The sequence below is a fragment of the Podarcis muralis genome, chromosome 1 (genome assembly GCF_964188315.1).
Source record: "Podarcis muralis chromosome 1, rPodMur119.hap1.1, whole genome shotgun sequence".
Classification (NCBI taxonomy): domain Eukaryota; kingdom Metazoa; phylum Chordata; class Lepidosauria; order Squamata; family Lacertidae; genus Podarcis; species Podarcis muralis.
Window position 1 is genome coordinate 96280638 of NC_135655.1, and position 24055 is coordinate 96304692.

The 24055-nt window shown below is 41.6% G+C and overlaps 2 protein-coding genes across 9 annotated transcripts in view; both read left to right on the forward strand.

The window, feature by feature from the left end:
* Nucleotides 1-8010, forward strand: part of R3HDM1 (R3H domain containing 1) — a 47362-nt gene extending 39352 nt beyond the window's left edge. For all 8 annotated transcript variants that reach the window (XM_028744829.2, XM_028744861.2, XM_028744878.2 and 5 more), the window contains 6 exons: nucleotides 1561-1664; nucleotides 2828-2997; nucleotides 3609-3759; nucleotides 4023-4105; nucleotides 4785-4869; nucleotides 6582-8010. In XM_028744829.2, the coding sequence (XP_028600662.2) occupies nucleotides 1561-1664; nucleotides 2828-2997; nucleotides 3609-3759; nucleotides 4023-4105; nucleotides 4785-4869; nucleotides 6582-6946 (958 nt within the window). In that variant the 3' untranslated portion in view covers nucleotides 6947-8010. The remainder of the gene's footprint in view (nucleotides 1-1560; nucleotides 1665-2827; nucleotides 2998-3608; nucleotides 3760-4022; nucleotides 4106-4784; nucleotides 4870-6581) is intronic.
* A 2540-nt stretch (nucleotides 8011-10550) lies between these two features.
* On the forward strand, nucleotides 10551-23648 carry UBXN4 (UBX domain protein 4). Its single transcript, XM_028744954.2, has 7 exons — nucleotides 10551-10830; nucleotides 17271-17373; nucleotides 18155-18183; nucleotides 20166-20284; nucleotides 21717-21855; nucleotides 22419-22506; nucleotides 23579-23648. Exons 1-7 carry the CDS (start codon nucleotides 10749-10751, stop codon nucleotides 23646-23648), a joined length of 630 nt encoding a protein of 209 aa, XP_028600787.2. The 5' UTR covers nucleotides 10551-10748.
* Nucleotides 23649-24055: the final 407 nt, after the last annotated feature.

Genomic DNA, 24055 nt, shown 5'->3' on the forward strand with positions numbered 1-24055 from the left:
CCTAATTGTGGCGTTTCATTTGCACCATCACAAAGAAGGTTGTGATTTAAACAGTGGGAGCTGACAGCAAGCCACTTTGTGGTTCAGTTTGGATTTATTCAAGCATTTAACAAATGCATAGTTGTTCTAATGGCATTCATTTAGTTATTATTACTAGCGGTACTACATGGATGGATGAAATGATCTGATTCTTATTTGAGTGCTAAGAGGCAAACTAAGATGTCTCAAAAGTGCAATCCTGTACGCGTCTACCTGAAGGTAAAAGCCCCACGTAGTTCAAAGGGGCTCACTCCCAGGGTAAGTATGCATAGCCCAAGTAGTGTGGTGTATTCTTCCATTGGTCCAGAAGGTATATTTTAGCCTGTTACCGGCTCCTGTTTGTGGAACCCACGCCCTACCATTTCCTCTCCTATGGTGATGAAAGACATAATGCAGAACTTCATTCTACATATCACTCAATGGATTTCTCCATAAGGATGAATTAATCTGATTTGTCACAAATGAATAAACCTGTAATTACTCCCTAATGACAAAACAGACGAAGTGTTTTAAGCAGTACCTGCAAATGGATACCGAGAGATGACTGTATCCTATGGTTGTACTTCACAAACATGGATATGCCACTGGGCAGAGAGTAAAGTATAAACACAACATTAGTTTCCCACTTAAGGCCAATTTCTTTCCCTTATCAAGTAAATTGGATGGGTTTCCAAGGATGAAGCAATAGTATCCTGCACAGCTCTTTGGTCATCTGCAGTTATTCTGCAGAAGTACTGCGAAATAGATTTTGAGGTCACCTTGGTGAAGAGTTCTGACTTCGTTTATATTCCCTGCAAAACAACGAAAAAATCTCGCCTGTAGGTTATCTTTGTATCAGTTCTATTTGATATTTAGGGTTCCTTTGATCTTTGAGCGTTGTGCTTTGAAAGCAGCTTTTATTTTTTTAATGTCAGCAATTTGCAGTAATGTGTTGCATTAATGGCAATCTTCAAAGCCTGGTCACCTTTCCAAAAGCCACACCATGAATAATTCACAAGAAGATTAGAGAAATGAGAACAGTCACTAATTTTTTCCCCTATGGCAACTGTTTCACCCTCTCATCTTAATTTTTATTAGTATAAATTGTAAGTAGGGTTCATTCCTCCCCCTAGAGCTTATAAATCTTTTCAAATTATGAAACGACAAACGAATTGTAAAATGGCAAAAAGGGAAGGAATAACAACGTGCCCAAGCAGTCTGTAGGATAACCACCTTATATAGGTTTGGCTGCTTTCTTCATCCTGCAGGGGCCAAGGAGGAGGGCTACAGCTAGCCAGCCCTGTGCCACCTATTTACCTATTTTGCCAGGGTGGCAGGTGTATGAACTAGCAGGGTTGCGTAGCTGTACTTTCTGTAACAAGTAAATTATGTATTGGTTCTCCTGTTCAAAATCAGATCGCATGCTACAAGCGGCTTTCACAAATTTCAGATGTCCTGGCTGAGGTCTACAGTTTGCATTTAATACACGGTGTTTTCCTTCCTTCCATCTCCCCCCCCCCCCCCCCGGCCCGCCTTCTGCAGCTCATCAGTAGCATATCTTCAGCCTCCTGGATCAGAGCAGATACCGTTCCCTCGGACAACCTCGCCCTGCAACTCCCAGCAACTCCAAGGACAACAGTGTGCAGGTGTGAAAAGAGAGTCGTGACCATTAGGCCCTTTCACTCTCTGATCGTGGGGCTAATTTTTTTAAAAATAAAGACAACAACCTTATTTGCTTATCAATCCTAGTCCAGTGAAATTGCATACAGTGAGTAGTGCATGTACTGGATTCTAAGATTTGTTGAAGTTCATGAATGGAGACTTGCCAACCTTCTTATCTACACACCCCTCCAGGCCCCGTGACCCCTGAAAAGCCTATCAAGAAGGCCAGGGGCACCATTCCAACCAGCATGGGATGGCATGCCTCAGGCAGGGGTAGGCCTTCTGCTGGGGAAGTGGAGTTCACCAAAATTAGACAGACCTCTTCCTGGTGGCAGCAGCAGCCACCGCCAGTGAAGTGGGCATTGGGGCAATGATGTCAACTGTCTGCTCTCCTGGCCTAAAATATTTTTGCTGTTCTGGCCTAACTTGCCTCACAAGGTTATGGAAAGAATGAACTTGAGAAGGAGAGACCATATGTGCCACCTTCAGTTCCTTCAAGGAAGGGAAGGAGATGAATGAAATAAGGATCCGGAAAGCAGTGGGTGCCCAGCATATCCTAGGTTTGGCTTTTGTGTTCAAAGCACACACAAAAAGTTTCTAGTAAATCCTTATAATTTCAGAGAACAATTGGTACTTTGCATTTTGTACTAGGTGTCCTTAATGGAACTGTAAAAAAAAAAGGAGGAAAAAGAATAATAGCTTAACAATGTGCTCTGGGTTTCTAAATGTTATTAGTTGGGATTTTGGAGATTTGTTTCTTTAGGAAATATATTTTAAAAATTGTCCAGTAGCACCTTAGAGACCAACTAAATTTGTTCTTGGTATAAGCTTTTGTGCATGCACACTTTTTCAGATACCTGTTTCTTTAAGAGCTATAGTCCCCCCCCCCCCCCCCGGAAAACTGTTGTGCAGTAGACAGAGTATATATAAAAAGTAGGTTGGAGGGCTGCAAAATTGCTTCCAACATGTACAAAAGCCCTGAATTGTGTCTCACCCCACCTTCATCTCTGACCTTGGTGGATCACGGAGTGGAGAATTTGCTGATGGCATTAGCAAGTGGATGGGTTAATGTGGCTGGAAGCAATCTTTAGAAAGGTTGGGGTAGCTAGGAACTTAAGCACCCTCCTTTCCTAATTTTGTTTTCTAGCAGTAGCACCACCACCAGGTGGAGGAATGGTAATGATGCAACTCAGTATACCCAACAATCCTCAGCCTCGACCCCATTCACCTCCCCAGTGGAAACAAAATAAATATTATTGTGACCATCAAAGAGGGCAGAAGTCAACAGATTTTGGCGCTTTGGACAGCTCTACACAGGTATTCCATTTTGATGTTTTAAAAAGGAGGGAGCATTCATTTCATCATTTTCAGTGTGTAGTAGGTTTTCAAAAAATATTTATATACCTAAATATTATATATTGTGGAAACGACTAAGAAAGTTGTACAGGTCGCCAGTAGAAAATTGCCCCTTTTTTTGGTATAACCAGTGGTTCCTGTGTCTTCGCCCACACACACCACAATATTGGCTGGCCTAGTGCTGCAGCAAAAGGAACAGCACACTAGTATGGGGCACAGTCTGTCCTTCAAATGGTATCCCCAAAAGGTTTCCTGACTTTACATGTCTAGGAAGAGGGGTAGAGTATTGTTTCCTGCATTTAAGCATCTTGCTAGTCACAGAAGTAGTAACAACTTTGTAATGGGCTTGTGATTTTATGCATCATAGCTGCATAACAGAGAATCATCTCTTTATATGAAATGGGAAATGAGAAGATTTCAAAATGCACAAATTCACAGTTCACTTGCAGTCTATGAAACTGATATTCACAAGGGCCCCCGCCCCCCACCAAACAAACTTGAAAGGGTTGCTTTCATCTATTCTCGTAAACTCAGGCATAATGTTCTCTTTCCTTTTTTGTTTTGTTTTAAAGTTGCAGCATAGTCCACAAATAGGTAGTCCTGTCACCTCTCCAGCCCAGTCGCCAGCGCCAAGTCAGCTGTCAAACATAAAGAACATCCGTCCCACGTTAACACCTCTTCCTCTTGTGCCCCCATTCTCTAGACCTTTTGTTCCTGGACAAGGTAAGAACTTGATTACATTTTTTACTTTTTTTTATTCACTTGGAGAGTCGAATTTTAATGTTTCTCCTAAGGCATGTTGACTTCCCATGAATTTGGAATTGACTTCATCCTAATTAACTGCTGTCAGTGCAGTTTCATTGACTTGGAATATCGATACCATTGCACAGAAACAGTTAATTGCATTTGTTTAGAATTATGGTTTAGAATTATTTAGAATTGATTGAACAATCTGAAACCTAAGTTTATTTCTATGTCTTCTTCAGGAGATGCCAGATATCCCTTACTTGGTCAGCCGTTGCAGTACAATCCTCCAGCTCTGCTACATGGGCATGTAGCAGGTCCACAGGTAGGGAACAGTAGGAAACAGCCCAATAATTTGGATGTCACTTGTTTGTAAGTCAGGTTCATTTTATAAATGGGAAAGAGAGATTACCCGCTTTCCTAAAAAAAAGGAATTGTTGACGTTTCGTAAAAAGTAGGAGCAGCTATTTTGAAATAAAAAACATGCATAAGTGATGCTCCAGTTTGAGGTGGGGAGAACCAAGATAGTTTCATTACAAATTAGGCTAGACAAAAATGTCCATTGTCAAAATGAAGCTGCATACTGTTACAGATTTCTGTATATGTTTGCCCTCTGTGTCTTAAGTTGAAATCCAGGTTAAAGACAGGTTTGGGGGTAGTAAGAATCTAGGCTTCACCTAGAACTACTGCCATCTTGCAGAGTGTAGAGGTGCACTGTGCTGTTTGGATCTCAAAGAGGGTTCATTGACCAATTGCTCCAATGCAATTATTCGAGTTCTTCTGGAGTGCAAGTAATTTTTGTCAGTGTGAGAGATGTGCCACTTCATGGGTTCAAATGGCACAGCACTGCACCTATTGCCAAGTAAAACATTTTCAAGAAAAGGAAGCAGTAGTTTACCATTTGTGCCACTTAGATGGATTGTGTCACACCCTCCATCCCTTGTGGGAGGTAAAATTTAACCTCTGATCATTCTTTGTGTATGTCTGACCCTTCTCCCTGGTAGTGTCAGCCTGGAAGCAGACATGGGAACCGAGGAAGAAAGCCAGCCAAAAAGGCTGCCTCAACAGACCTTGGTGCAGGAGAACCAGGTATGTGACTTATTGTAACTTCGATGCAGCTGAACTAATAGGAAGGTATATTATGCCTCTTACCATTCTATCACAGCTCTCTAGGTCTAAATGTCGTCTGGAGATGGATTCAGAATATGCCACAGCAATAAGAGGTGCGATAGGTTACCTGTCCAAAGTGCTTTGCATCTGTGCTCGGATTGTGCGAGCTACTGCTATTTCCCTATCACCATGATCACATTCATGATCTTAAGCTGATATTGCATAGTATGTTTTGTACATGTGCCCCTCTCTGTGATGAAGAGCCAGAGAATGTTTTTGGTTTTGAAACTGCTGCCATATCTGGAATGTGTATAAATCTCATTGGAGAGCTTTTTTAAAAAAGGTACCTGTAACGGAGACAGAGTTTGTGAAAGACTCTTGCAAGAATCACAAAGGCGAGTTGGACATTTCTGTTCCAGCAGATCGAGGTGTGTGTGTGTGTGTGTGTGTGTGTGTGTGTGTGTGTGTGTCTTTACCTGTAGGGTTCCTGCCATGAGAGGGGAAAGCCAAATATTATAACTTGGGTACCTGCTGGAAATGCTGGTTCTCACATTCAATTTGTTACAAAATAGCAGATTTAGAAGCATCAGTTTTTTTGAAGTTGGTGACTACTACTGCTACTACTTACTGAAACCCATAGCCACTTACCGTATTTTTCGCTCTATAGGACACACTTTTTCCTCTCCAAAAATTAAGGGGAAATGTGTGTGAGTCCTATAGAGCGAATGCAGGCTGTGCGGCTAAGCCCAAAGCCAGAACAGGGAGACGGAGCACTGCACAGCGCTCCGTCTCGCTGTTTTAGCTTGGGGTTAGCTGCGCAAAGCCTCCGCAGGGCTGCAGCGCTTCCCCCCACCGCCAGCCCCACAAGTTCGGGGGGCAGCGGGAAGGCGGCGCACCGCTTCTGCGCTGCTCCCCGACCTGGTTTGGAGGCTGGCGGTGGGGGAAAGCAGCGCTTCCCCCCACTGCCAGCCCCACAAGCTGTGGGGCAGTGGGAAGGCGGTGCGCCACCTCTGTGCTGCTCCCCGGGAACTCCTGCTGGGCTCCGGAGGCTTCGGGTGAACGCAGAGAACGCACCTTGTTTTAGAGGGGGAGAACAAGGGGAATTTTTTCCCCCCCTGTTCTCTCCCTCCTATGATCTGGTGCGTCCTATGGTCCGGTGCGTCCTATAGAGCGAAAAATGCAGCAAACTTACTGGGTAATCTCTAAATATGGCAGTGGGCTTTCAGAAGGGAATCTGTCAGTAGAAAAGGGAAGGAGACATTTCAGGGATCCTCCCATCACCCCTCCTAAATCTGCTTCAGAGAGTCCCACGAATTGATTCCCTCCTGCCTAAGGACAATCACCACTGGATACACTGATCTTGACATTAGTAGCCTCAGGCCATGTAGAAAACTTGGCAGTTAACAGATTACCTTATCTCTAGGTATTGAGAGGGTGTGGTGGCCCTTGTCATTTCATGTCCATATGCTGCACCTTTCCATTCAGTAAGTTTTTTTAAATAGCTTCTGCACAGCTATTGATGTCTCATTTGTCTCTTCTTGATAACAATGGGCATTATTTAATTTTTAGTTCAAGGAACTGGGTTGATTGCCAGCCAAGCACAAAAACTTGTTGGTGGGTCTGAATCTGGATACCATAGCCATTACAAAGCAAGCCATTTTTAATCCTGCATGTCTTTTTCCACCCCTCAGTTGTAGGAAAAGTCTTAGAAATTACTGAACTGCCAGAAGGAATTACTCGTGCAGAAGCTGAAAAATTATTTGTGGAACTTCTTAAAGTTGGTGCCAAGATTCGGTGGCTACGGGATCCCCAGTTCCTACAGGTGCAACAGCAGCAACACCATCACTACTGTGGTAGTGGAGATGGTAATGTGAACGCTGAACCTTCCAAACTTAGTGACTTGGCATCTACGTACACGGTTCTAGCAACGTTTCCAACCATGTCTGCAGCCCAAAATGCATTGAAGAAACAAAGTAATTCACTGAACAAGTTTAGGCTGAGAACAAGCAAGAAGCACTACGACTTTCACATTCTGGAAAGGGCTAGTTCTCAGTAACAGCCACGTCATTGAACATTCAGCCTTTATCACTTCCATGTCCTTATCTCCTCTACTTGATTGGCTTGATGTTTATGGGTTTTTGTTGTCTTCATAAAAGACTCCTTGGATGTCATGTGACAGTAAAGCCTTTGAAGAAAATAAGCCCAGTGATCCAGGAGAAGATGCAGAAATAAACACGCAATTTAAATCATCAACAACAAAGTAAAATACTGCTGTGATGTGAAACGGACAGGCAGCCTTCTCTGAAGAATGCTGTTGAAAACACCCCTTTTGTAGTAGTTTCGTTTTATATTTCTGAATTCTTGTATCAGATCCAAAGCTCTGTTGTACAGCGAACTTTTGTTCATAAGGAAAAACCATATTCTTACGTGTATTTTGTAATCCCTTTGCACACAGCCAGCACACTTCTATCAGTTTAAGGGCAGTGATCTGGGGGAGGGAGGGAAAGAGAAGCGCTCCTAAGGAATTTCACTGTGTTTCTAGCCCAGTATGCCAAAGGGCAAGGAAGGTAGCATATTTCTCTCCCCCTCTGTTCCTCTTCCAAGGGTAATGGAATCCAACAATAACTACTGAAGACCTTCTCCAGTCCTGCCGTTTCAAGATTTACTTTAGAGATGTGAACCTTTAACTGCCAATAAATTATATTCCTGAGCAGCTTGCTTCTGTTCCATCAGGATAAGTATTAAAAGGGGGGAAACACTGCAGAAAATTTTTAACTGGAGCCCATTAGTTTTTAATACACAGTGAGGAAATTAAATGTGACTCCCCCAAATGGCAAAAAAGTAAAAAAAAAGTTTGCACTTTAATTGTGTTCCCATTGATATAGTTTTCTTTTCTTTTTTTACTGTAAGAGTAATCGCATTTGATAAGTGCTGGAAACTTCTTAAGTGGTTTAAATATGTTTTTTCATCATTTGTAGAGGATCACTGGACATCAAATGATTCATTGCACATATAAAGGAGACACCTTTTCAATTTCTGTATAATTTGCAAGGCTGTACAATGTGTGCTGATGCAAGCCTTTCTTCAGTTTGGAAAAAAAATAAATGTTTACAAGTACAAGTTTTCCGGTGTACTTTTTTTGTGAGCTTGAAAGAAATGAACATATTTCATATTTATCACATAAGGCAGTTGTAGATAGCAGGCATCCTTAAGCAGTGGAGGGTACTGGACTGGACTTCAGCATAAGGTGAGACTTCAATTAAATTGAATTAGTTCTGGCCATAAATAGCGAAAGTAAGATCTTAGCAGCAAAGTCATACAATGCACATTCTGTGCACAATTACTTGGAACTAAATTACAGTGGTACCTCTGGTTGCGAATGGCATCCGTTCCGGAGGCCCGTTTGCAACATGAAAAGAGTGCAACCTGAAGTGCCATATCTGCAGGTGCGCAGAACGATTTGGGGTTTATGCGCGAAACGCGATTTAGCCCTTCTGTGCATGCGCGAGTGACGAAACCCGGAAGTAACCCTTTCCGGTACTTCCGGGTCGCTGCTGGACGTAACCTGAAAGAACGTAACATGAAGCAAACGTAACATGAGGTATGACTGTACATTAAGTTTAGTGGGATAATCTATGGTGGGTTTACAGCTTTAATGTAAAAACCTTTGTTGTAATCAGCATCTCTTCGACTAATTCCACTTTCTGATAGTTTCTCTGTTCCACACTACTCTTCCTCCTCCTGAAATCACAGTGGCATTAAATGAATCATGGAGATAAACGGTGGAATATGGTGCTGAACAAAAAAAGTTGTCAAATCCACTTTTATGGCATACAAAACGGCAGTACAACCTTGGCTACAGTCGATTTGGTCCGGGAAACTGCCTGGGTGGAAGACTGATGAGGAACGAGTTACAAACTGCTAAATAGAAAGTAGGATTTAATTGTTAGCAGTAAAATGATAAGCTGCCCAGCCAAATGCAACCACAGTGCATCAGTTAGCCATTTTATTCTGTACGATGGGTGGTGAAATTAGTGCCTTCCAGATGTATTTATAACTCCTATTAGCTGCAGCCAGCATGACCAATAGTCGGATCAAGGGAGCTGTAGTCCAGCGGCCATTGCTGCTACACAAGATTAGCCCATACAAGTGGAGTTATGAGGAGAAAATTGTTCGGATTGTCGATTCAGATAATAGATTGGCAGAAATTTATATTAGGTGGCTAAGTACTGAGAAAATATCATATTCAGGAGATAGTGTTGTCCTTAAACTCATATTAAGGACTTATTGTTGAGGCAGGTTCTTAGTGCATACTGCCTATTAATGCCATTTCCTCAAAGTATAACAAAGCATTTTAATACAGAGTTAGCACGCTATATTTTTTAGATTGGCAGCCAGCATTTTTAGCCTACTTAAAAGTGCAGGTGTTGCATTATGGGTTGTATCTTCCAGACAGCTGGTCTGCCAATAGCATGTTTTTGTTTGAGTTGTCACTCGCAAATACAGTGGCAAACTCATTTATTAGAGCCAAGATTGGTCTTGTGCCTGGTTTTCACTATTAGTATAACTACTAAAATGCCTCAAGGACACAAGAAGCCACTGTACCTATCTCATTAGACTGCCATCTGCCTTTACTTGAGTTTTTAGTGTCTGGAAAAAACAGCTACATAAAAAGCAACGAGTGCAGCTCAATCTTTATACATGTTTACTCAAAAGCAAATACTCTTAAGCTCTGTAAGGCCTAAGTTCCTCTCACACCCCAAAAACAAGAGTGTTGCAGCCTTTGATACTGTATTAGGAAACTAGTAAGTTTGTTGGTGAGATGAGTACTTAATTGTTTAGAAGTTTTATCCTACCTGTCCAGATGCATTTACAATTTCAATAAAAAGGCAGCTGTAATCATAAAAAGCAGCTAAATTCTAGAGATACCAAAAGGCCTTTGTAGGAACATTTTTGGCTACCACACTTGTATGAAAATCAGTGGAATGTTTTAAGTATTTTTTCTTGTGAGAAGCAAAGCCCATAAAGTCTGCTTTGTTTAAAACGTTTGTAACTTTCCAGATCTTAGTTCTATTTTTTAAATAGGTATACTGTATAAACAAACCCTACATCTTGCAACAGATAGGCTTGGAGATGAGCCTTTCTCCCATAGGACTTAGGAGTAGGTTTAAATAGCTGCCACTTGATTTGTGCTTGGTTCGTATTAGCAAATCAAATCATTCAGTGTTGCATAAAAATCAAGTGGTTTTTATTTGACACGTTCACTTTTCAGCCAATACTACGGTGCAGTTTTGAGTACCTCGCCTACAAAATAAAGATTTTTGGCAGTTTTCCCGTTCATGCCCTCATTTTTGCTGCTGTCCCCACCCCAAAGCGCCGCTCCCGTCGTCACTCCCTCGCGAATCGGCTGCTGCTGAGCCGCCGCCTAAAACAAACGAAAAAAACCCCGCCGCGGAATCTACAGGCGCGAATCGCAGCCCAGTTTACCTCCCGAATCTAAGCGTGCCCTACTGCCACAAACGCTTCCTCTTTGGTGTTGTGAGGATGATGATTGGTGGTGGGTGGGATTTTTTATCATTATTAAGGCGCATGCGCCCTTCAATGTTTTTCCCCCACCTCGGGCGGGGGAATCCAGGAAGCGGATCTCAGTGGGCGGAAAGAGAGAGAGAGACGGCGTAGTGGGTGCAGCGAAGCGCGACGCAATCGCGTCCGAAGCGAGGCTGACGTTTGTGACGCGCATGCGCGCTCCGCATCGAGGCAAACGGACCGCTGGGGAGGCCGCGGAGGGGCAGGCAGCGGGGGCGAGCGCTTGTGCATAATAAGCCCAGGCCCGACGGTCCGCCGCCGCCGCCGCCATTATGCTGTGGTTCCCTGGCACCATCCCGGCCGCCATTGCCGCCGCCAAACAGCGCAGCGCCGTCTTCGTGGTGTTTGTGAGAGGTACGGGCCCACCCCCGTGTTTCCGTAACGTGAGGATGGGCGGGGGAGGTTTCGGCTGCCTCTGTGCCTCTCTTCTCGGGCTTCTTTCCCTCCCCTCCCCGCCTAGCCTCAGGCGAGCTCCCTCCGCCTATGAAGAGGCCTCTTGAACGTACGGAGGGGCCTCATCCCACCCTCCGCGGGGCCTTTGGGTCCGACGCCTCGCCCTCGCGACTGCCCAGCAAATTTGGGAAGAGGAGAGGGGCTTTTGCTTAGAAGCACCCGAGCTCGCCCGTTCAGCCGGTTTTCCCCTTTAACGAAAAAAAGGGGGGAGGTGTCTTCTTGAAGGATTGGGGGGTAGCGGAGAAGAGGGGAAACCCAGCCAGATGGGCTGGGTATAAATAAAAAATTGTTGTTGTTATGAGGAGCGCCCGCGTCTATCTGGAAATACCTACGTGAGCGCACTCGTGTGCAAATAACTCAGTCGACAGAGCGTGAAGACTTATAATCCCAGGATTTTTGGTTTTGAGCCCCACGTTGGGCCAAAAGATTCCTGCATTGCGGGGGGTTGGACTAGATGACCCCCGCGGCCTCTTCTGACCTTTCAAATTCTCTGTTACGCGTGTCCTGGTGCGTGGAAGGGGACTGGCGATTTAGTGGAAACATCCCCGTGTCCTGTAATCACTCTAATCACCCTTCCTTCCAGTACTTGTTACAGAACAGGCCTCCCTAGCTCAGTACTTGTAAAAAAAGCCATTGCTAAATGCTTCCTTCAGTAAGGTCTTGTGCTTCCTTCTCTCTCTCCCCCCCCCCCCCCCGCTTTAATTCTTGTACGCCCAGCCTAATGCTTCTTGCTTGCTCTTATTCTAGTGTATCCATAGCAGCCATATGTGTGCCCTGGAGCTTGGTACTGATTTGGTGCTCTCTCCTGTCTTGTGACCTATATGGGGGCAGTGCTTGCTGTGTCATGCTGAGCAGGAAATAAAATGCCTTCATTGCGTAGGATAAGAAGGAATTTTTAATGTGCATTGCTTTCTTCCTTCATGGAACCCAAGGCAGCGTACATGTATGAAAGGACTGACTGAATCGAAACATGCTTAGCTTCAGCAAGCTGGCTGCATCATGCGTTTTTACACCCTGGAAGGGGTATCTGTAGCACTTCCTATGTTGTTGGAAGTTGGTGTGATGGGAGTTGTAGCCTGACAGCATCTGGAGGGCCACAATGTCACCATTTGTGCTTTACGACTTACGCTAGTGCCATGTATCCTACATATAGTTTCTGGGAGGACTTGTTGGTTTAAAGTTTATCCATGTTTGAATATGTTGGGTTCAGGTCATCACATTTTGGTTTGGTGCTGTAGCACACAACTAGAAGTTCCTGTGGGAAAGTCACATAACATTTCTTCCAGGACACCACCTTTAAAAGCCCTGTCTCCAGTGCATGTAGGCTATGGGAATTAGAAGTGCTGCACCAGTGCATCAAACCCTAGAGATTATTGTCACAATATACTTTTCATTAAACTGGTTTTCTGTGGATTCTGGTATGACTTCTTCCCCACAATGTAAATAGTTGTCACGATTCTTCAACTGGAGACCTGTCTTCAGGAAGATAGTAAAGGACAATAATGGGCTGTCATTCCCACAATTACCTCACATTTTCTCAAAAATGACCCATAATACCTTTGATACTGTCGTTGCCATGTCCCTATTGCCACTTTTTTTCTTAAGACTCAGGGCAAATTATAAAGGGTAACTTTTTGCCTGTGCCATGCAAACTTCCACTTACGTTCCTGCTGTCACCTTTTTTGGAATTGCCACAAATACTTTTATGTATCTAATTTCTCTTGTTACCTCTCTTTCCTCCCATCCTTCCTAAATATATGTGTAGTCATAAGTTCTGAAAGTACTTTTACCATAACTGGAAAAATCTGGCATCTGATCATGTAAATGCCTCAGAATGTGCCTAATTTGTCTGCCTTTCAGCTGTATGCTATGTATTTTGGATGCAGTTCTGTTTTCTTAATATTCCCACATGAATAGTAATAATATTTAAAATACATATGCTTAAAGTAACTAGACTACAGATAACTATTAAGGCCTTGCAGATTTATTGCCAGTGTGCATGAACTTTTAGATTTCCCACTGAAATAGAAGGGACAAGGAAGTGCTTTAGTTTAGAATATCCTGTCCAGTGTGTTAATCATTTGGGAGAATTCTGCTAGTTAAGTAACACTAGAGAGCTTATTGGTAGTTTACAGAGTAGCCTCAGATCTACTAACAAGCATACAGGAAGCTAGGTTAGCTAAGATAGGATGTTAGGTGTTCACTTGTTACATTTGTCCATGCCAGGATTTTTTCCCTCCAGTATATTTGACACTTCTGATAAAAAATTAATTTTCTTCTATTATAGTGTGCAAAATATCTGCCTGCACATGCCATTGTTATTCTAGAATCCAAAATAATTGATTGTTAAACTGTTTAGTGTACCATATACAGATGTTAAAATAGAATGCACTAGAATCTGCAGTCTGCATTAATTTTATTTATTGTAAGAGCACTAAGAGTTTTATCCAACTAAATTACTGGATGCACAGAATGATTTCCACACCCTTCATATCATCTCAAAATCTGATCTAGAGGATTGGAGAAACCCTAGGGCAGAAAAGGGAGGCAGAGTTCCATTGTGCTTGCGAAAGTTGTTCCATGCTTACAGCTACATAGTTGGATGCAACCCTATATCCTTTCCTCATTTGCACTATAGTATGCAATCATTCCACTTGTGACACAGGATTAGAAAGTATTCTGGGTGCACCCTTCGAGATAGGTAGTGGAAGTCATGTTGTTCATGTTGCACTAAAAATTGATACAGAGACGGCCTGCATTTCATAGAATGGTGGAGCTTCAGGATATGCACACATATTTTGAAATCTCACTGTTTTAGGGTATTTGATGTATCTTAATTGACAAGGCAACAGGAAAGAATGAAATATTTTTCTGCATCTGTGAAACAATTGTTGACAGCTCCTGGACACTATGCAGCAAAATTATTACCAATACATTTCTAGTAAATGGGTTTTCAGGAATGTGGAAATGTGTGGCATCCAGTTTTGTTCTGAATAGTGATAGTAATTTTATGTATATTGTGGTTGGTAGACTGATATAAGTTGCTCTACAGCTCTGGAAAATTGTCCATAACTGGAAATGGTGACTGTTTGACTTACTGCCTAAAGTTGGCTTTTTTGGATACACCAAAAAGCTGCTTAGAGAGAGGGTAGGATATAAATATAGTAAATAATTCAAAAGAATTGAAGTCATCCGTGTCAATTTAATGATCTGAAGTATTTCCAAATTTTAACACAACACTGGATAGGCTGAAACAGGCATGTCCAACAAGAGACTGTGAACTACTCCCAGTATAAAAAAACTTGCAGTGATTGTCATTGGAGGAGGAGGGTGGGTGGGTTGCCCAGAGTTGTTAAGCTCTCTTTAGGAGGAAAGTGCCCAGAATTGTTGAGCTTTTTGTGGGAGGATTGCACAGAGTTGGTTTTTTTAGCTTTCCCCCCATAACTTTTTGTACACAATAAGGATCCTGTGATCTACCAGGATCAGTCAGGGATCTACCGGTAGGTTGCAATCTACTGGTTGGACATCCCTGGGCTAAAACAATCAGCCCACCCAGCATAGCCAGTGGTCAGGGATGCTGTAGTCCAGCAATATTTTTGTGGCTGCAGTTTCCCTCATCCCTGGGCTAAAATACTGAAATTTTGCAGCCATCTTTGAAGTGAAAATTACTAGAATGGTCAGGCCCCGCAGTCTTAAGCAAAAACAGTATCATCAAACTGATGAAAACTCATGAACAGCTAGAAGAGTGCAGAACTGTTAGAATTGATTGTGGCACAATGGAATGATTGCTTAAAAGCATTGAAATTTTGCAAAGTCAGTTATATAGCATTTTGTAAATTAACAGTACTCAGCTTGTGCATGGTATGTTTCTTGCATGTCTGCTGCATTTTACATCGCATGATGAATATCCTTGTGGGAAATCACCACACTTGAGCTCTTTATTTTTCTTTCCATGTTCTCTCTAGGGAAGTGATTCTGGAGTACACAGATTATAGCTGTGCTAGCAATTGGCGCAGCTCAGCTATTTTCTATGTGTGCCTGCCTCTGTCAATACTGCAGAGTTGTTCTTAAGCATAGTTTAATTATACAAGTTAACCTATTGACAAGATCATTTGAAAAAAATGTAAACTTCCCTTTCTCAGACTACTGTACTTTACTAAGTATCGGTATATGCACAGAAAATATGGTGGACTTTTCTGTTGTAAAGCTCTGTAGGTATTAAATAGTGATGAGATATCACTATTGATGCTAGTCCATCTCTGATGCTACTCAGAAGTCAAGTGGAAAGCAAGTGGGTTAACAACAGTAATAAACCAGGCAGAGGGCCTTCTCGGTACTGGCGCCCGCCCTGTGGAACGCCCTCCCACCAGGTGTCAAAGAGAAAAATAACTACCAAACTTTTAGAAGCCATCTAAAGGCAGCCCTGTTTAGGGAAGCTTTGAATGTTTGAATGTAATAATGTTTCTTCAACTACAGAAGTGAAAAGCAGCAGATAAAAGCAGCAGATACCATGGGCAGGGTCCACACTGCACCTACTCATGGGCTCTTCCTGCATACCCCCCACTTCTCATGTATGCTAATGGCTAAACAGTGCAGGAAAGAACCCCCACCATGAAAATAAAGGAAGAAGGGCCCTGAAGTGTATAGAAGGTTTCCCTCAGAAATTATCATTTTTAAACTGATAGTATCTTAAGTTATAAATAGAAGGGGAGAACAAGAGTTAAGTAATGTTTCACCCAGATGCAGGCGCTGCTTCAAACACTTCACATTACAGTAAAGTTGTTGGCATCCCTCTGTCTCGGGAGACAATGGAGTTCGTCTCCAGGGGTAAAGTCAAACTGCTATGTTAGCAGCACCAAAGTGCTGCTAACATAGCACCCAGCACGCAAGCCTGGGAGTATGTATGGGGGACCTGGGCTGCCCAGATGACAAGACCCCCCCTCTTGGCTGTGCTGATGTGATCTAAAGGAAAGCAGGGCAATATGTTTGGCACCAGTTTATCTGCAGGAGTTGCTGGAAGGAGGCGTACAAAATGCCATCCAACCACCTTAGGGAATCCACTCCAGATTTGTGTAAAATATATAAAAACACAAATTCAGGGAATTCAAACAAACAAAAATAGGGTCTAATCTTATGGGCCAGGAAAAGCCCAGGCTGAAAGCTAATATATATATGTGTGTGTGTATCTGAAGTACAGGAGTAATCTCATGCATAGATCATATTGCTGGTAGTAGGAGGAATTGCTGTGTATAACATTGGTAGCTTGAACTTTTAGGATATAGTCTGGCTGATGCATTAGGATCTCAGACAGAGAGAAACATTACATCAGTAACAAATGGGTTTAGATTTAAGATAGTAGGTGAATGAAGGTATATAGAAGACTCTTCCAGACCACTTAACTTATATTTGATTACTTCACTTATGAAGAGCCACTAATAGTTCCCTTGCTCCTTTGAACTGGCAATAATTATTCTCTTTCAAATTCTGCCCTCTTTCAGTTGCTGAAATTGTGAATTATCATAGATGAAAATATAAATGAACACTTCATGCCTAATTTCATTAGAGGGAACATTGCAAATTGTCAGCAGGCTTTCTATATGGGTTGTTATAGCTTTGTTCTGTTAAAAATTGTTACTTTGCTTTTATATTGCTATATGAATAAGTGTTTCAAAGGCAGAAATTATCCATTAAATTGCTTCTAAAATGTTACAGTTTTCTAGCTGGTGCATTGTTTGGCCACTTTGTTGTCCTTTAAAAATCATAGGATTGACAGATTATAAAATAATTACTAGCTATTAGCCTTTTAGAGAGTGGTGAAAGATTTATTTGCTGGAACATAATGAGTTAGTTGCAAACAGAATAGTTATAATTTTTTCATATGTAAATTAATAAAATAACAAATACAAGTTGATCTATTGCACCTCCTGATGTAATTATCAGTCATATTTCTAACACAATCTTTTGATCACATGATCTGAAAATGTTTTAAATGAACACCAAACTGTGAGAGACCCTTGTTTTGTGGAGCACTGCATGTTGATGTTGCACCCCCTTTACATAATTATATGTCACTTGTCTTTCTTGTTTGGGTCATCTGGAGCTGCTGGTTGTGCATATCTTGCACCTGCTGTCTGTTTGTGACACTTTTGGGTCTAGAGTCTTTTTTTAAAGCTGAGCCGTTGGCATCTGGTAAGTGGGTTATACTATCTTTGGGTCTATCCCAACTCTGTAGTTGTGTGATCATCCTTGCCCTAAAGTTATAAACATTGCATTTCTAGTATGCTGTAATCTGTAATTAATCTATATTTGCATCTGTGAAGAAGACTTCTTGTTTTTCGCAGGGGATGATGAACAGTCCATAGAGATGGCTGCCAGCTGGGAGAATGAGAAAGTGACTGAGGCAGCAACAGATGGCTTTGTAGCTATTAAAATAGATACCCAAAGGTTTGGCAACTTCTTTTACTGTTGTTTTTGTTGTTAGTAGTAATTTACTTTTAAAGAGACCTCAGTATAATCAATATGTAGTTATTTTAGAAGGGAATTCAATTGGTATGTGTGTGGAATATTGTTATCCAACTAGACACTAAGTGTATATTTTACTGAATAGTTTACTTTATTCTTGTTATATTTGTACTACTCCATTCTCCATTAAAATAAGATCCAACTGATACTTTTCACTATGAAAATTAAAAGCCATAATACTTTCAGGAGGACTTTAAAGTGTGGAGGAGACAAACCATGAACCCATGTTCAGATGACACCAAAACCAAACCATGGCTTAACTCAGGCATAGGCAAACTTGGCCCTCCAGATGTTTTGGGACTACAGATCCCATCATCCCTAGCTAACAACAGGACCAGTGGTCAGGGATGATGGGAATTGTAGTCTCAAAACATCTGGAGGGCCGAGTTTGCCTATGCCTGGCTTAACTCACAGGACTGGAGAAGGAATAAAGCAGCCATGATCTCCTTTCCTGGAGCCCATAAGTTGTGCTAAGCCATGGTTTAGCATAACATTACATATGAACTGAGCCATTGTATAATCTGCATACTGTTTTATGTAAGTTAATTTCAGTGTAGTGTTTCAGAGAAATAAAAATTAATTTGTTGTGATCCTACAAGGCTTTTAAACAGTCAGAGATATACAATAACAATGTAACTGATTATTTTATGACATTTCATATTATTAGTGTGATTGTCTAAACTTGATATTTTTTTTTACACAGTGAAGCCTGCCTGCAGTTCTCCCAAATCTGTATCCTTGAACAAAATATAATAAATTGAATCATTTCACACTCAGATGTTCATTTATGGGCTTCGTTATTGTATGGTGCAAACTACAGGATCTCCTCCCTCAGGAGATTCTGTCTGTTCTCCTTTACTGCTCCATATGCTTGGAACTTCCTTCAGGAATACCTGTGTGATGCCACCTTTCTTACTCCATCTAAACCCATCTTCAAACCCACCTTTTCCTGAACCCTTTCAGTTTCCTGGTTACTGTAACTGGTTACTAAGCCTAAGTAGGTGAAAGTGAAACACCCCTTGTATATCTCGCCTCCACTTCCTAATATTGTAAATAATAATAATAGGTAATAATTTAGTATTACTGTTCTCAACAGAGAGGCATCAAAGCCATAGTCATTTCTGGCTCTCCTCACTGGGGGTTTATCTCTGGTTTTTCATCCTGGGCTTTTCTTAATTGTTTATATAGTGATATGGTGTATACTGAAAAACTGGGACTTTGAGGGTGCTGTTCCATGAAGAAAACAGGTTGCATGAAACAGCACTATGATTGAGATGGTTGTTCTACTTGTAACCATCTTGGCTAAGGTTTATTGAATAACTATCTGGCATGAGACCTTTTCAGAAAAACAGTGTGACCAAACTGAAGATAGTTCTTCAATTTTTAATTACAGCAAGTTGATTTGCAGTAAATTTAGGAGTAACGAAAAACAAATAAAAGCCCACCATGCTATTGACTTTTGAGCTTCACTACCAAAACATGTTATGTGTGTGGAATGTTAGCTGATGCCAAAACAATTAGACTTAAGACATGTAGAATAGCATCTACTACAACCTTGGTGTACAGAGGCAATTTACTTTTGAGTACCAATGACAGTGCAGGTGGCGCTGTGGGTTAAACCACTGACCCTAGGGCTTGCCGATCAGAAGGTCGGTGGTTTGAACCCCCTCCGACGGGGTGAGTTCCCGTTGCTCGGTCCCAGCTCCTGCCAACCTAGCAGTTCGAAAGCACGTCAAAGTGCAAGTAGATAAATAGGTACTGCTCCAGCGGGAAGGTAAACGGCATTTCCGTGCACTGTTCTGGTTTGCCAGAAGTGGCTTAGTCATGCTGGCCACATGACCCTGAAGCTGTACGCCGGCTCCCTCGGCCAATAAAGCGAGATGAGCGCCGCAACCCCAGAGTCGGTCACGACTGGACCTAATGGTCAGGGGTCCCTTTACCTTTACCTTACCAATGACAGAGACAAATCACGGGAAAAGCTGTTTTCTTCATGGTCCTGCTTATGAGCGTGCCAGAGGTATTTGACTGGCTGCTGTTAGGAAAACTGAGCTGGGCTGAACAAATCTTTACTGATCCATCAGGGTAGGACCAAAGCAATATTTGACCATGAACTACTGCCCATGTGATTTAATTGAATCTCAAGATGTGGCTCACAGAGGATGCCACTTAAAAACAAAAGAGGTCTATGTTTTGAGGTTAGAAGTGATCCTTCAAATTTGTGTTCAGTTTTCATTCAAAAGATTTTATGCAAACTGTCTCCATGATAATATGACACATTTCTTTAGAGCTGGGAGAAGAGGGGTGAGGCAGCAGAAAAGTGATGGGCTTGGTATCGCTTAAATTTTCCATGGGGAATTCAGATATTTCTGTACTAGTAGCATCAGTTTGCTATAGGTGGCATCCAGTTGGTGTCCCATCACTGGTAAAAGCTGCTGTCGGCAGATCAGGAAGGCAGGCACTTTTCATTTACTCCTCTTCCTCCTCTAGCCCTACACACCCCTAATTGGCTTCAGAAGGCCCCTGTATTTGGAAAGAAGGGGAAACTGCCAAAAATTGTCTCCCCCATTTCACTGAGGGGCACTAGTTCAATATCACCCTATATGCTTTGCTCAGCTGTTTGCAATAACTTATAACCATTTGCATTTATGTTTATTTTCCAATTTTATTTTGCCTTCCTTACAATTGAGATGTTGTCCTTTACTATTGCTGCATAGATCCTGTAGTGTGTGTTCCATCCAGTTTCTTTATAGGAGACAATGGAGTCCCGTTGGAAGTGATCGCTGGCAGCGTTTCTGCAGAGGAACTTGTTACAAGAATTCATAAAGTCAAGCAGGTAAGAAATAGTGACCGACCTGGTTTTTCAGCATAGTGAAATAAATGTTTAAAAGCTTGTTCCTGTTGAATAGATTACAGGCAGAAAAGGTCACTGTGTCAGTATGCCTATAGAATTGTGAATTCTATATTTTCTTGCTTGATGAAAGAATATTTAATCATGCTATAGTTATGCTAAATTAAACCAGTTTTATGTACCAATGACTTTTTCTAGAAGACATTTTTCTTGATGGGCTTGATCATTGGGGGGAAAAAAATCACTCCTGAAATGTACTTGTTTCTCACCCTTCTTTTAATGCAGCAAGAAAGGTCAGGTCACATGTGTTTCCCCTCATTTGCCCCTTTAAGATCAGGCTATACAGTGGTATCTCTGGTTGTGGGTGGGATCCGTTCCAGAGCTCTGGTCGGATCCCAAGGTTTCCGCAACCGGAGGCACCGCTTCTGTGCATGCACATAATGTGGTAGAGCGCATCTGCGCATGCGCGCACAATGAAACACGGGTTTGCCGCTTTTGCAACCCAAAGTTTACGTTACCCGAGGGTAATGTAAGCCGAGGTGCTACTGTAATTAGTCTTGAGACATGGCATAGAACTATTGTCCCCTTCACACCTCCCACTGGCACTTTTATGATGATTATTTTACTGCAAACTGACAAACTGGTAATCTGGATTAAGTTTTCCATAAGATTAGGCCAGGTGGTAACCCAAGCTATTTATTTAATCCTAGCTGCCTCTTAAGTGTGTACCAGGACATATGCTATTCAAGCATCTTTTTCTAAATGTTGTATCTTTCCTTATCAACCCCTGTGATAGTAGTTTGCCTTCAGCCTCTGCCTGTGGGATAATATTATATACTAATTTGATTGTTATATTCAAGGCTCCTTGACTTGGTGACCTATAGTTAAGTGGTCTGGAATTTTGTTATAGAACTCTCTTCTCATTCTACAACTGCTAAAAGAGGGGACAGAGATGCTACACACCAATTTTCAGGAGATATAAAACAACATCAGAGAAAAAAAGTGCAAACAAAACGACTTGTTCTCACATTAAGAAATAGTAATATATGACATATTTTGCTTCCTTCTCCTTCTGCCATATGCCAATAGAAGGGTTATTGTACTCATTTCAGGAGATCTTTAGCTACACACTACTCTTGAAAGTGAAGTCATCCATAAAATAATAGTTGCTTTTTCTTCCTGCAGTGAAACAGGGCCTTTGACAGCCATGCAGCCATGGTTCTGCTCTTTTCACCATGTATTAGTATCATACAAAATGCACTCTTAAGCTTACTATTTGTAGATTAGGCTACATGAGCATCAGTTTTGTACTTTGAAGCCTAGCAGTTGTTTTCACTTTGATTTAGAAAATGGCTTAAAAATCAAATGTTCTGGAATTACAGCCATTTACTGATATCTACTCTTCTTTCTTCCTTAGATGCACACGTTAAAAAATGAAGCAATGGAAAGTTCTGTGCCATGTTCCTCATCTTTAAATGGCATCACAGAGGACTCTCAGTCCCAAACAGCTGAGCTTGCTGAAGCACAGCCTGAAAGGCTAAGTGTATCCTCAGCTGGTAAGTATGTGTAGCTGCCTACATTCAAGATTGGTATTTACATATGGAGTTAAAATGGTAGTCTTTCAAAAGTAAAGGATGGGAAAGACCTCCTTTAAGTGATTACCATTTTTGTGTGTGCCTCATTATGCTACTACCTTTTAAGTCTTTTTCATTCCCCTCCATAACTGCTGCTCATCCCTGCCACGCTCTTTCTCATCTGCAGTTGTAAAGGTAAAATGGAGGTTGTAGTGCTGTCAGGTACGCTACTGTCCTTGCTGAGAATGAGCAATTCAGTGCATTAATTAGGCAAAGGATATCTGAAACTATGTTAATTGCTTAACTGTTGTGAAGAACCTGGATCCAAAGTTGAAGTATTCAGAATATCAACTTTGTGCAGAAGCAGCTGAAGATGTTGTTGATTCTAAATAGTGAGCTAGTTTGGATCATTAATATTCATAGTGGCATGATAACAATATTTTGTAAGAGTTCATACAGCAATTGCTTACGATGGTAAAATGTTGATACTTTCCCCTTTCCCTTCTCCTTTTTTCCCCTTACCTGTTATTTCTAAACTACTTAAGGTGAAGTAAATTTGGACCAGACAAATGTGGAAAGTGATGTAAGGGGGGAATCGCAGACTACAGATGACCTTACAGCCAAAGTAGAAAGGTATGTTTTTTGCAGACTTTCTGGTTATTCTAGAAAGCAGGGCTGGGCAACCTTGAGCCCTGAGGGCTGCATGCAGCAGTGGGAAAGCAGTTGAGGATTGTCTGGCAGTTTTCATGGTCAGAGCCAGCCAGCCACACACATGCATGCGCTCTCATTCGTTTTTCCAATATACAAACACACACAAAGAAAAGATGGGACTGTGTGGCAAGCACAAGACTGCCTGTAATAACTGTGTCATCCATATCTATCAGACTGCATCAATTCAAGAGGAGATTGCCACCATTTATCATTACTTATTATTTCTAGAGTCTGACTTAAGGGCCAAATCATCAAGCCAAGGCTTAAAAGGCAGATAGTGTGAGAAGAAGCCATTTCAAGAGAATGTGAAAAGCACAGGAGAGGGCAAAATTACACTGATCTGTCATCTGGATTGCACTTCTCAACTGTAGTGCAGAGCTACAATGCAGTTTAAATTACCCATCGAAACAGTCCAGATCTTTTTAAGCACCTTTTGAAACCTGTTCTTTGGCAGAACGTCTTCTGGATCTATGACAGGCTCTCATGCTTTGTTATTTGCTGCCAGCCAACCCTTCTCCAGCTTTGCAACAGCACAGAATGAGGGTGTTGTTTTTTACCCACAGTTTTCTAGTCTATGCATCTTCATGGCAAAGTTCTTACCCCTTTTCTGTCATGCTAAAGTTAATTCGCCAGGCCTGTGTATTTGGCAGTGCAGGCAAGGAAGTACTTTATGCAACTGAAAATTTAATAAATGATAATACTGAGTTATTGTTTTTGCTAGTTATTATGATACATATTTGTGTGTTTTTATATTGTAAACTGCCCTGTTGTTTTTGGATAAAGGGCAGTATAGAAATTTAATAAATGTAAAATTAATAATGGTAATAGAACTGCTGTTGGAAAGCAGAATTGCTGTAGTATAATATACTGCCTTTCAGTTTTGGGTGGTTTTGTTTGGTTTTGTTTTTTGGCAGAGTCATGTATAACATTTTGATGTGCACTTCCCCACACTGAAATAAAGTTTCACCTTGTGTTTGTATTCTTCTAAATTTAGAGTGACAAAAAAACTTGAAGAAAGAAGAGAAGAGAAAAAGAAAGAAGAAGAACAGGTAGAGTGTAACTGAATTTATAATGTTGCATTTTATTTTTATTTTGAAAAACGTATAAGCTGCTTAATAAAATAGTAAAATAATATGAGAATCAATAATACATAATACCCCCCCAAATAATACTTAATTATAGGGATAGGCTTGCTGGAATAACAATTATGAGGTGGCTAAAGCAGCAATTTCATTCTCTTTTAATGTCTGGGAATTTTCTATTAAACTAATTTTCAGGAAAATTTTAAATTAGTTGTGTATTTATATGATAGGTAAAGGTAAAAGGACCCCTGACCATTAGGTCCAGTCGCGGATGACTCTGGGGTTGCACGCTCATCTTGCTCTGTAGGCTGAGGGGAGCCGGCGTTTGTCCGCAGACAGCTTCCGGGTCATGTGGCCAGCATGACTAAGCCGCTTCTGGCGAGCCAGAG

What these genes read in the sequence shown, in the direction of transcription:
- UBXN4 (XM_028744954.2), top strand. Translation starts at nt 10,749, where the DNA reads ATGCTGTGGTTCCCTGGCACCATCCCGGCCGCCATTGCCGCCGCCAAA. An exon ending in CTTCGTGGTGTTTGTGAGAG is followed by an intron (nt 10,831 to 17,270) that starts GTACGGGCCCAC and finishes TGTTTTTCGCAG; the next exon opens with GGGATGATGAACAGTCCATA. An exon ending in CTTACAGCCAAAGTAGAAAG is followed by an intron (nt 22,507 to 23,578) that starts GTATGTTTTTTG and finishes TTCTAAATTTAG; the next exon opens with AGTGACAAAAAAACTTGAAG.